The sequence below is a fragment of the Callospermophilus lateralis genome, chromosome 8 (assembly GCF_048772815.1).
Source record: "Callospermophilus lateralis isolate mCalLat2 chromosome 8, mCalLat2.hap1, whole genome shotgun sequence".
Taxonomy (NCBI): domain Eukaryota; kingdom Metazoa; phylum Chordata; class Mammalia; order Rodentia; family Sciuridae; genus Callospermophilus; species Callospermophilus lateralis.
Window position 1 is genome coordinate 36,540,595 of NC_135312.1, and position 12,355 is coordinate 36,552,949.

At 37.2% G+C, this 12,355-nt stretch overlaps 1 protein-coding gene across 2 annotated transcripts in view; it reads left to right on the plus strand.

The window, feature by feature from the left end:
- Positions 1 to 947: 947 nt before the first annotated feature.
- Positions 948 to 12,355, plus strand: part of Gabrb1 (gamma-aminobutyric acid type A receptor subunit beta1) — a 374,830-nt gene continuing 363,422 nt past the window's right edge. For both annotated transcript variants that reach the window (XM_076864701.2, XM_076864702.2), the window contains exons 1-3: positions 948 to 1,027; positions 1,206 to 1,297; positions 1,700 to 1,767. In XM_076864701.2, coding sequence (XP_076720816.1) covers positions 948 to 1,027; positions 1,206 to 1,297; positions 1,700 to 1,767 — 240 coding nt within the window. The remainder of the gene's footprint in view (positions 1,028 to 1,205; positions 1,298 to 1,699; positions 1,768 to 12,355) is intronic.

The following is a 12,355-nucleotide window of genomic DNA, read 5'->3' on the forward strand; positions in this document are numbered from 1 at the left end:
CAATTGCTTTTACTGATTTTCACTTAATTCAAACAATGCTTGCTCCCGCAGAACTCCAACTTACGGGTGAACAGACATAAGACCGTCTGGATGTTTCAGGGTCCTGTTCGGGGTCACCAACACGAGTTAACATGCTGGCAACTTAAGAAAAAAAAAAGTGTTTCTTACTAGAAACTAGAAGGAAAGCGGGACTTGCCCTAGAAAAATGATTCCCTGCCTAGACCTGCTACTTCATCCCTGTTCTCCCTCACTTCCCATCCTGGGAGCTACTTGGCAAGGGAGGGAGGAAAAGTGGGGAAGCGAGTTGAAAAAGTTGGTCATCCTCTATCTTCCTTATACAGAGAAACACTGCACAAAATCAGATGTGCTGCTAAGTCACCAACCAAGGAGTCTTGCTTCTTAGACTCCTCAAATACATCCTGAGTTTCCTCTGACCCTTTTCTGCCAGTCTAGGGCTCTCCCACTCCCCTTCTCCAGCAGCCATCCCCCTCCCTCCCACAAGCCAGGAAAAAACCACTTCTAGACCCCCTTGTTCTAGGACCTTTGTGCCTCTCAAGGGAAGATGCAAATCACGGACAGCCTTAGCCCAATCACTGAAAGTCGAGTTTAAAAAATCAGATTGATGGCAGGAAAGCAAGGAAGAACAGAGCTACCGCCAATGCACGAGGAAAACTCCATATACACATCAAATAGAATCCCCTGCTTGCAGACAGCAGGTTGCCTCCGACTACCCAAGGAATGCGGAGCACACCAAACAGGAACTTTAAAGGGATTGTTATCTGTTGCCTGTTTCACTAGGAATATTGTTTGCAAGGCACAAGGTGTCTTTTGGTAGTGAGCACCCTCTGCGCATGCGCAGGTCCACTCGGGAATTACTGCCCAGCCGCCGACTAAGTTGCATTCCTTGAATCTTCGCAGAAAAGACAATTCTTTAATCAGAGTTAGTAATGTGGACAGTACAAAATAGAGAGAGTTTGGGGCTTCTCTCGTTCCCTGTGATGATTGCCATGGTCTGTTGTGCACACAGGTGAGCTGCCTTTGTTGAATCTCTTTCTCTCTCTCTCTCTCTCTCTCTGTGATAATTTCTTTTTACATGCCTGCTGAATTGTGTATCTTGTTATTTGGGAGTAGGTGTGCCTGCATCTTTTTATGTCTGCTTTCAGTTTGTGCTCATTTTGAATACGGTCTCTACTTCTTCCCTTCAGCGCCAATGAACCCAGCAACATGTCATACGTGAAAGAGACAGTGGACAGATTGCTCAAAGGATATGACATTCGCTTGCGACCGGACTTTGGAGGTAATGCTTCATTCCTTTTCAACCTGTAACCCATCCCTAGTTCACCTTTTCTGTCAAAGATAAGTGCAAAAATTAAAAAATGTCATTTTCGTGAGCATGCACTATGCTTTGGACACACACACACACACATACACACACACAAACACACACTCACGACTTCGGATCTCAGGTAGATGAATCCCCACTCTGAGCCGACCTCCCTCCGACCGACACACCCTCTGCATAGTCACTGCATCACGCGTGTGTCCACACCTGTTTTCCCAGGCTGTCCCCCACGAGAAGGTTGGGGGGGAGGGAGGGAGCCTGTTCAGAATGTAGTAAGAGCTGTGAATCCCCCCCCCCCTCCTCCAGCCAACTGCCACTCAGAGAATATGCCCTTAATATGGTCCCGACTCCCCGCAGGGCCCCCAGTGGACGTAGGCATGCGGATCGATGTCGCCAGCATAGATATGGTCTCCGAAGTGAACATGGTGAGTGGCCTCGCGACGGGCCCGGCTGCCCGGCTTACGCAGATGTGAAATGGACAGATCCCCGCGTCCTCTGCGTTTCATTGGCGGTCACCTAGCCCCTGGCCTCGGGGGTCCCACTCCGCGCGTGCTCCCCACTCCAGCACACACACCCGGTTGCCCCAGGGTTTGTATTTTCGACACACACTGGCTACTGCGGTGTTCCAGAGGAAACGTGCTCGGCACTATTTTGGGAAGGACGGGTGACTGTTGCGCCGGCAGATTGGCTGGGGCGGAGTCTGAGCTTTACTTTAGCAGGGTTTCCCGGCGAGTGGAGATGTGGAGGGCACCATCTGCTGGCGACCAGGCAGCCTGCACTAGGGCCCCCGGACCGGTGGTCCGCAAGCCTTCACCTTGCCAGGCACCATTCACACAGCCCCCTTAGACTGCTAGCCCAGACACATGGAGACTCCACCACCGTGCACACAGTCGTAGTTTCAGAGCGTTGCCTGCCTCCTTCAGGCTCTAGCACACCGTGAGGCAGGAGCAACAGGCTGAAATAACGGTCCGTGCTTCCTAACAAGAGGAGTGCCCAAGCCTACTTCAGGGGAGAGCTTGTATTGTTCTCATGCTGGGGTTGATGAATTTATCTTGCTGCATTTTCCAAATTTGAAACACAATGGGTCGAGTTATATTGCTTTGCTTTACTCTAGACGCCTAAGTGCAATTGTAGAAAAAGCTCCATGATTAAAGGGACTGTGGAGAGGTGGAGAGCGATGATAACACTACAATCCCTCCATTTCAAAGGGGTCAACATTATTCATTTCTTTTTCTTTCTCTTTTCTGAAGCTGTTGCAAAATGCTTCAAATCATAGCTGCTGCTTCATTTGTTGGCTGTTTGCAACCACTCTGGGTAGCAGTTTTTCTAGTTACAGTGAGTTCAGAAGGAAATGCCTGTTGCTTTTCTAGAATACACTATCCAAAGAACAGCTAGATCTATGTGAACAAAATGCCATTTTTATTCCACTGGAGAGAAAAAAAAATTATGGCAGCAGAAATTTAGACATCCTGAATAATTTAAAGGCTAAAACCTTTTAGAATTTTTATTTCTCTTTAGCTGTAATGGCCATTGGGTTATCTTTTATTTCATTCCTTGTGTCATTTTATGTTAATATACCAACATTTAAGAATTTTTCTTTTTATTTGTTGGTTATATCAGGAAGAAACAAATATGTTTATATCCTATTGAATAGGTTTAGAATAAAAGTGTGGTTATTATATTTCTGTATTTTATAGTTGCAACTGACTCTGCTTTATATAGTTTATTTAAAATTGTTTCTGATTATTTAAAACGATATTTTCAAATGTCTTTCACTGTTTGCTGGAAAAAGAAACCCAATTTTTGAAATTTGTTGCACACAAGAGAATGTTTTTTGACTTGGCAAAGATTTTTAACAGATTTACTTATTAATTTTGTTTACATACATGCTAAAACTAGAAAGCAACTCAAAACACACTATTTACATATACTCAGAAAAATGTAATCATGGGTAAACATATATAAAACTGGACGAGTTAGACAATGAGTTTAACAAGTTATGCCATTTGGAGAGATGATGATATTTTCTTTTTAAATCACTTATCTTGGCACCTTGTAAGCATCCACATGATAATTCATAAAATAAAAGATTCAGAAAGCTAAAAAGGCAAGCATTGCCTTTGCCAGTTGTCTACCTTAGTGTACAGAGTACCATGCCTTTCAGAATTTCTAAAGATATATAATTCTCTTGGTCAGGACTCGGAGAATAGTTCAGTGCCACAGCATTTGCTGAGCGTGTGCAAGGTCCTGGATTCCATTCCCAGCACCTGAAAAATTTTAAAAATCAATAAATTCTGTTACTATATTTATAAACACTCTTTCTTCTTATTATTTTTAAAAACTCTCAACTGAATTGGTAAGTTGCTGATAATCAAAACAACCACCATAACAAAAAAGATCTGTATTATCAATTGTTCAACCAAATTCATACACAAGCTAAAAGATTGAATATATTTGCAGTAGCACAGGATATTTCCTTCTAATTACTGAATAATACAGTATGTTTATTCACTGTACTGTTATATATGCACTTGGATTTTAAGTATTCATTCAATAGATAAAGTTTGAAAATATACTAAAATACCTATCAATTCTTCATAATGCTTTTAAGAGACATGATAGGAAAAATAGAAATTACTGAAAGTTAGAAAATATAAAATCTTTATTTATTTATTTATTCTTCCTTGTTTCTACTTTTAATGAGAGATACCAACAGGATCCAAGGTTTATTTTAGCCTCTCATCTCTAACAAAGCATTCAAATAAATAGAATGGAAATAACTTTAAGAAAAATGGAAATGGAGAGGATTTTTTTTTAAGGATTGAGTGCTCTACATAAACTCAACCTGGATGGTTAGACCTCTACCACTAAGGAAGATAATTGTCTATAACATGCTTTGATTTTTAGACCATGAAAGTAGGATTAAAAGTTTGTGGGAAATAAGACTCATTACTTTTACTTAAGATGTTTCAGTATGCCAATACGCAGTAAAATTTGTAGTTCTTTAGTAGGAAGTTATCCCCCAAATTAAGGGAAAACAAGAATGAACAAGACTACAATAAAATAGTTTTTAAGTAAGTTAAATACATTACTCAATCATTGCCCATTTTTATTCATTATTATTATTTCCCATTCCATGACTGAGGAAATTACATAACTGTGCATTAAATTAATGGGTTTGAGAACTAGGTTCTACTAATTTTTTGTCCTTTTCCTGTGCTACTCTAAGTAAATTATAACTCCAGATTGGTTTAAAGCATTCTGTCTTTTAAAGACTAACAATTTGTTTTAAACACTAACATCATAACAATAATACTTTCTGACTCATGTCCTTTAGGATATAAAATGTTTTTTCCCAAAGTACGGAAAATAAAAAGAGACTTTGTAGCCAAGAATCTCCACATTCAAAAATCATCAACATGAAGCAAAACAGCATGATATTTCATCAATATGTACATTTTTTGTTTCTATGTATCAATTAAAATAAATTTAATTTAAAAACAAATAATTACATTAAAAATCATTGATTCTGAGAAGTATATACAAAAACTTTGAAGCATTATTCTAAGGTAGAAAAAAATATATACTGGAAAGCAAGACTTCTTTTCACATGATTAAATTAGGAAGAAGTTTTTCTCACATCCTGGTCTGTGGTGTTTGTGATATCAATTACATACCATTGTCATTTTCTAAACTATCATCTTAAAAACTACTATGATTTCCATTTATTATTTATTAAACTCTTCAAACGTTTTTAAACAACTTCCGGCTATACTTCTCCCCCACCCCATGTACAATAGACTATTAGAGATGAACAAGAGGCAAAAGGAGGCAAGAGCTCCCAGAAATTAACCTCAAAGGAACCACTAACTACGAGCCGAGTAGAACACAGATAGTCCTAGGCAAGTTTTCTCTTTGAGTAGTGGTTTGGGGATACATGATATAGACGACATGCAAACAAACAGTTGAAATCTTGAACTTCAAATTCCAATAACTGGTTATTCCTCCTTATTCAAGAGTCAGATCCTAATCAGTATGTAGGTGTTCCAACCACAACTCTCTGTTCTTGATCTGAAGATACTGTCATCCAAGTGGCCACCCCCAGGAGACTTTCAAAGGAGTCAGCCAAAGTTATTTACCATAAGAGACAGCCATCATGTATTCATTGTTTCATTCCTTTTTTTTCAATCATGGGTGGATACAACAGTGAATGCTCTTACAGGTATTATAATTAATAACAGCAACAACTATAACTAATGCTAAAATGAGCCAATTTTTATAAATAAAGCCCAAAAGAAAGAAAAAAACTTATCAAATACACACTTAAATTCCACCAAGTTATTATTTTAAAATTTGATTCCATAAGTTTCTGGTATATGATTCAGTCATGTTTATTACTACCATAGTGACTCAAAACAGTAACCCCTTGAAAGAATTCTGCTACCCCACACCCTTTCCTTTAATTCAGTGCTTCTCAATATTTAATGTATACCTGCATCACTCTGAGATCTTGTTAAAATGAAAATTCTGAACCAGAGGTCTGGAATGGGTCCTGATACTCTGCATTTCTTCTGGGTGATGTCTGTTGCTAGAGTGTGGATAGTATTTTGAGTGTCAGGATTGTGGTATGTTATTCTAAGATCTAGCCTTATGAAGAAGTGAACATTTTTTTTTCTTTTAAATTTTTCTAGGAATGATGTTATGTCAAGGTTTCAACTTCACTTTGAAGTTCCAGCTAGTTAAACAGATGTCTATGATCAAAAGGAAAAATTAGTTCAATAATTAGTGATTAACAACAAAGGCAAGAACATGGATGATAGGGTTTGAGTTAAAGTAATACACTACTGCAAATCAGCCAAATGTAGACGAGGACTATGAAAATAGTGCCAAGCACAGTTACCCCAATAGCACTGTTCTTTTGCTTTACAGAACACCAATGTCTTCAGAATAGAGAACATTGAAAGTTTGTCCCCCACCGAGGAGCTAGCAATAGCTTTGTAAAATAGCCTAACCATACTCCTTCTTCTGTTCGTAAATTCTCTAGGACTGAATTTTCTTTGTGAACAGAGCAGATAGGTCAGTGCCATTTAAAGGCAAGAACAGGTACAAGTCTTTCACTAAAGATATATGTGATTAATCAACCAGGTCTTTCCTTTAGGTGCTGAGTGAGAATATTATACCTTCTAAGGGGAGGCTCTCCCCTTTGACTATGTGAGGATAACAGATATGGTTTATATCCTAAAACACATTAAATGAAATATATCTAGATTTTAAAATGTTTGATTTTACATTTGAAAACCTGTGATTTTAGGATTATTGGACCAGACTGGGTAATAAAGTATGTAACATAATGAAAATGAGTAGTGTCATTTATGGAACATTTCACATATGTGAAGTATGGTTATCAAGAGTTTTACTTTATAGCTTATTTAATTCTTGATTTAAAACTGCGATTCTATTACAGACTGAAAGACTGATGCTGAGAGAGGGAGGAACTTAGGTTGAGAAAGGTTAAATAACTTACTCAGGAGTTACAGAGCTAGTGAATGGCAGATTTGAAACTAGGCAGCCTGTCTCCAGGGGCTGCTTCCTAACTGCCAAGTTAGTAAAAAATTAAATGTTCTCAGTGTTTAGCTTTGGGACCTTGAGTGAGGAATTTGATTTCTCTAGGCCTCGGAATTTCTCTTCTGTAAAATGAAGTAGATTACATGATTGCTAAACCCTTTTCCAGTTCAAATATTCTGCAATAAAAGTATGGATCTTTAAAGATTTCAGAGTCTGTTAAGATCAAGAATCTTCCTATGTTATTCCTCTGTTAGATTTTGGCTCCTTCCATCTAATTCTCCTGTTAGATGAATCAATCAACAAACTTTTACTGAATTCCTAATTGAGCACAAATTATGACAGTCTCCTGGGAACTCCGTAGTAATGATTGTGTATAATCTAGGGCCTCTTGAAACATCAGTTTGATTGGTCATGGTCGTATCATCCAACTTTTTCTTCTTTAACACATTTGCAAAGACAGTAACAAGAAATGTTGGAGCAATGATCTTTGAAATGAGATTTGATTGATACCTGGTTTATGTTGCATTGAGCATTGATGTCAAGACCAAATTGAAGGTATTTCTCACTGGTGGTATCTACCCATTGTATTCACCCTGGGGGCACTGATCCTCTACTACCAAACTCACAAAAATTTTTAGCATTTATTTGATGTGAAACAGAAGGAAACGGTTATTTTTCAAGTTCTAGAAATCCCAAAGGATTTATCCAAACTGCCTAAAATCCTACCATGAGATGACTGAGAATAAATGGAAAAACCTGGGTGTTTCTATTAGTTGAGTATCAGTGCCAATTTTCTAAGTTTTTGATGCCTTTATCTTGGCATTCCTCAAATACTTGAGAGTACCTTCAAAAATATTCTAATATGAATGAAATCTTTCATTGTAAAAAATTTTTAAAAATGATCTTAATATTTCTAGTTGGTTTAGGTTTCAGTAAGGGGGCTCAACTATCATAATCATACCTGAGAATAATGAGAAAATGAATTGGTATGTGCTTTTAGTTGACTAAATGTTCATGTTTTATGCCCTGTAAACTATGAGAGCACTGAATCTTTCTTTCTATAATAACAGGAGTGAGTTTCTACATTTTAGAGTACTTCTGTTTTCAGCAAAATGTATATATATTTTTAAGTTCCTTGACTTTTTTTTGTCTTTTGGCACTGTTGGTGATGAAATCCAAGTCCTCATGTATGCTAGGCAAGCACTTAACACTGAGCTACATCCCAGCCTGAAGTCCTTTGACTTCTATCTATTGAAAGAGAAGGAAGTTAAAGTTAATAGTAGTACTTAGCAACCTATTGTTCAGCATTTGGAGCTCTTAAGAAAGGGTTAAAATTAATTCATGTTAGCAAAAAGGTTGGCCAAACAAAAATATGAAAGATGTATGTTTCATCTGAAGTGAGCTCAGTTACTCCTTTTTAGAATCCTCATAGTCCACATTGTTCCTCCTCCACTAAGTGAACTAATGCATCTCTCCTGTCCTTCACAGCCCTAATAAAATCTGTTATCATATTGGGAATTTAAGGTCAAAGGGGAAATTTTCAAGGGCATTCATTCATTCAACTATTCTAGTGAATAAAACATATGGTCTCTATCCTTACAGAATTTATAGTATTTTAAAATATTATTTAAACTATCTAATCTTGGAGTGTGAATATTTTTCCCTTTAGAAGAGTTTGAAATACCAATAGTTATCTTGATCTTGTAGTATTTTGTTTTAAAACATACTCACTGAATGCTTAATCTTTTATCAGGTACTGAACTAAGCATTAGGGATGGAAATAAAACTAGGACAAGTCCCATGCCTTCAAAGATTTTGTAGTATAGAGGGGAATGTACAATAAACAGTTATTTTAAACAATGTAGTATGTGCTATGATAGAGACACATATATAGGATCCTATAGGGTCACTGAGAGGTAGTTTCTAACGCATGGTGAAATGAATCTTAAAGAAGAATAGTAGCTGGCAATTGAGGATAGGCTGCAAATTAAAGGGACCTTCCAACCAAAAGAAAGGATGTATATATAGGCAGGCATGACAGAACACAGAATTGAGTATTCTGGGAATTACAGGTAATTGGCTATTGTGAGAACCTAAAGGCACAAGGGATATTGTCAAGAGATCAGACTGAGGGTGAAGTGCAAGGTCTATGACAGTGTTGTTAAATGCTCTTATTTGTGTAAAAAGAAGCCTCACAGTAGACATGTTTATATTTGTTTGTACATGTGATGACCATTTCTGGAAGAGTACACAAAGAACAAGCAATAGTCCTTAGCTCTTAGAATCAGAACAAGGATTAGGAGTGAGTTTAGAGAGACAGTAACTGTATTTTATGTGCTCCTTTGAATTTTTGAATTAAAGAGTTTATACATACCCTACATTTTCATTTTTTTTAATTCTAATTTGTTATATATGACAGCAGAATGCATTACAATTCATATTACACATATAGAGCACAATTTCATATTTCTGGTTGTACACAAAGTATATTCACACCATTCGTGTCGTGTATTCATACATGTACTTAGGGTAATGACAATGAGATGGACATTTACATTTTAAAAGGAAAATTATCTTTTTTACACACACACACACATGCACATGCGCATGCACACACACGTTCAAGCACACATAGGGAGGGAGAGAGAAAGAGAGAGAGGGAGGGAGGAAGAAAAGATGCTGGAGTATGTATGCTAATGCCATGGATCCTAATCCTGAAATGGAGAAACCTGCCAAAGGTTTAAGAGGCACTGTGTTTTACATTTCAAATAGATCACTCTTGTAGTTATGTGGAGAGTGATGTAGAGAAGGCTAAAGCTGGGGGCAGGGTTCCTAGCTAAGACACTAAGAGGGTATATCAAATTGAGGAGTGATGCCTAAAGTAGTACAGTGGCCTTAGGAATAGAAAGTAAGAAAAATAAAGTCAAACCGTAGGGCTTTAGTAACTGACTGGATGATGGAGGTGAGAGGAGTAAGCCCTGGAGGCCCTCTGGGGTTGCATATTGGGTGATTCGCATATCAGGCACTGTCTACCCTGGGAGGGAATTCAGGTAAAAGAGGACTACATCTTATCCTTCACTTTGAGTGGACATATTTACAGAATGAGAAGATTATACGATATTTGTGGGTACATTGATAAAAAATGTTGGAGATAGAAACCACCATGAAATGGACCTTGGTGAATCTTCTATTCACAAAGAAGGCACATTCCCTAGATAAATAGGACACATGTGGCACATAAATGTAAGTCTAAATGGGCCAGTTAGTGACATGGAGAAAGGATACTAGACAAAGAGAATGGAATGCAGTCAACTCTATACTTTGCCACATAGTTCTTTATCTAGGAGGACCTATACTCTCTCTCATAAGATTTAGAACATACTTTTCAAATTCCTTCAGAGAGATGACCTTTGTATTCTGTTTTAGTTGTTTTTATAAAGCTATATAGGTAGGGGAAAAAGGCATGTGGGGAACCCATTTATACAGACAGCATCTGCTCACTTCTCCACTGCATCTCTAAAGTGATTCAGAGTCCTTCTGGAACATTGTGCTTCCATGTGAAATTACATGAAAGCAGTGTGAATTCTTGTAGAAAGTGCATTTGGTGATGGAACAAGACTGGTGTAACAGACAGTCCAAGTGAGGCCCACAGTATGCCCTGAGAAATGAAGCTTGCCTGCCAGGAAATTACAAAGTCACTCCCAGGAGTTTTGCAGAACTGAAACATTTGAATGGCCTGTTGGGTATGACTTTAAACAAAAATTCAACATCCCTGTCCCCTACAAGGTGGTCTCCTAGAAAAAGGAAATCTGTGTAAGCAATGGCTTATTTGTAGATCATATTATTTAGTTGAGAGAAATAAGACAGAAACAGCTAGAGGAATAGATAGATTCAAATGAAGAGAGTTCGTGGGTAGCTGTTAGCAATCTGCTATTCTAGCCCACTTTTTCTAGAGAAAAAGAGTATAGGGATGTATGAGTGAAGCCCCTTTTGATACAACAACAACAACAACAAAATTAAAGGTTGTGTGCCTTGCTCTTGTTACTGAAGGGATTAACAGGAAAGTTGCTTGCAGTGTATCTCACTTGAATTAGTTTATGAGGGGTACTTCCTGAAAGCAGGGGAACAGATTTGTTGAAAGCTCATGGTTCCTGCCTACTCTAATCCTTTGTGACTCATGAGGACATTTTTTTCTTATGATTTATTATTTTCAGGGGAGTAATACACAATTCTCTAGTGAAGAAGCTCAGCTTTTTGGTTTCCATAGAGACAGTTCATTTGCAATCCTACCTGTGTCTAGAACATTTTCTCATGTCAGTGGCCATTGTTTCTCCCTCCTACCACCTGTAACCCCTCTCCCACTGAAATGCATCTAGATCTACTTCAAAATCTACAGGAGATCCTATTTTTCTATGGACATTTTTTTTTTTTTTTCTTTTTGCAGCCAGAAAGGGGAAATTCTGCTAGAAAAAAAAAAAAAAGAATATCTGGGGCATATGAACAAACCAAGATTCCTTAAAGACAAAAGACAACACAATTAAGAATCATCCATATAAGATTCTTATTAACCTTAATCTGCCCTCCCCACACTATGTAAGCTCCAGGAAATTTAGAATTTTATTCCTTATATTCTCTTAGATACCTCCTAATGTATTGTAGATGCTTAATGATAACATTTTTTATGATTATAATAGAATTTTTCTAGCCATAAAAATTGTTAGTAATAATAGCATTTTATATTATTTAATTCAGAAATTAATAGTTTCTCCGTCAGATCTACCTTATAACTTAATCTGTTATTTTCTTTTCTGTTGACTCTGGATCATAAACTGTTCCCATAGAAACAGCTTTATCACATGGCACAGTGAAATTCACAGACACAGAATCAGTTCATGACAAATATCAACACTATATATATAGTTGATATTTGTATATATGTAAGAGTGTGTGTGTGTGTGTGTGTGTGTGTGTATGTGTGTGTGTTTAACTATTCATTTGCTTTAAAAATAATCACTGCTTTTGATTTTTTCAAATGTCATCTTCCTGGCACCTGGACTATCAATATTTCTAGATGCATTTAAGAAATTGTCAAAGATAATTTGATTAGTGACTACAAATGGCATTTATAAGGAAGAAAACTCAAACATGAAAGATAGCCCATGGAAAGGTGTTCCTCAGCCAGTCTGAAGAGATTGTTAAACAGAAGAGTCATATTTTTAAAAAATAATGAAGAAATTTATTAGGTATGAAAATATGAAGCCAAAAATTACATAATCCATAAAATGTGCATTTAATACATATGTAGATAACACCTACATCTGTCCATCTATTTGTCTACTCATTTTTGCTGTTACTGTATCCTTGTTGCTGTATGCTTTAAAAAATGTTAATTTTTTTAATCTTTTACATCCCACAATCATTTGTTTTAATCAATTGTTGACTACCACA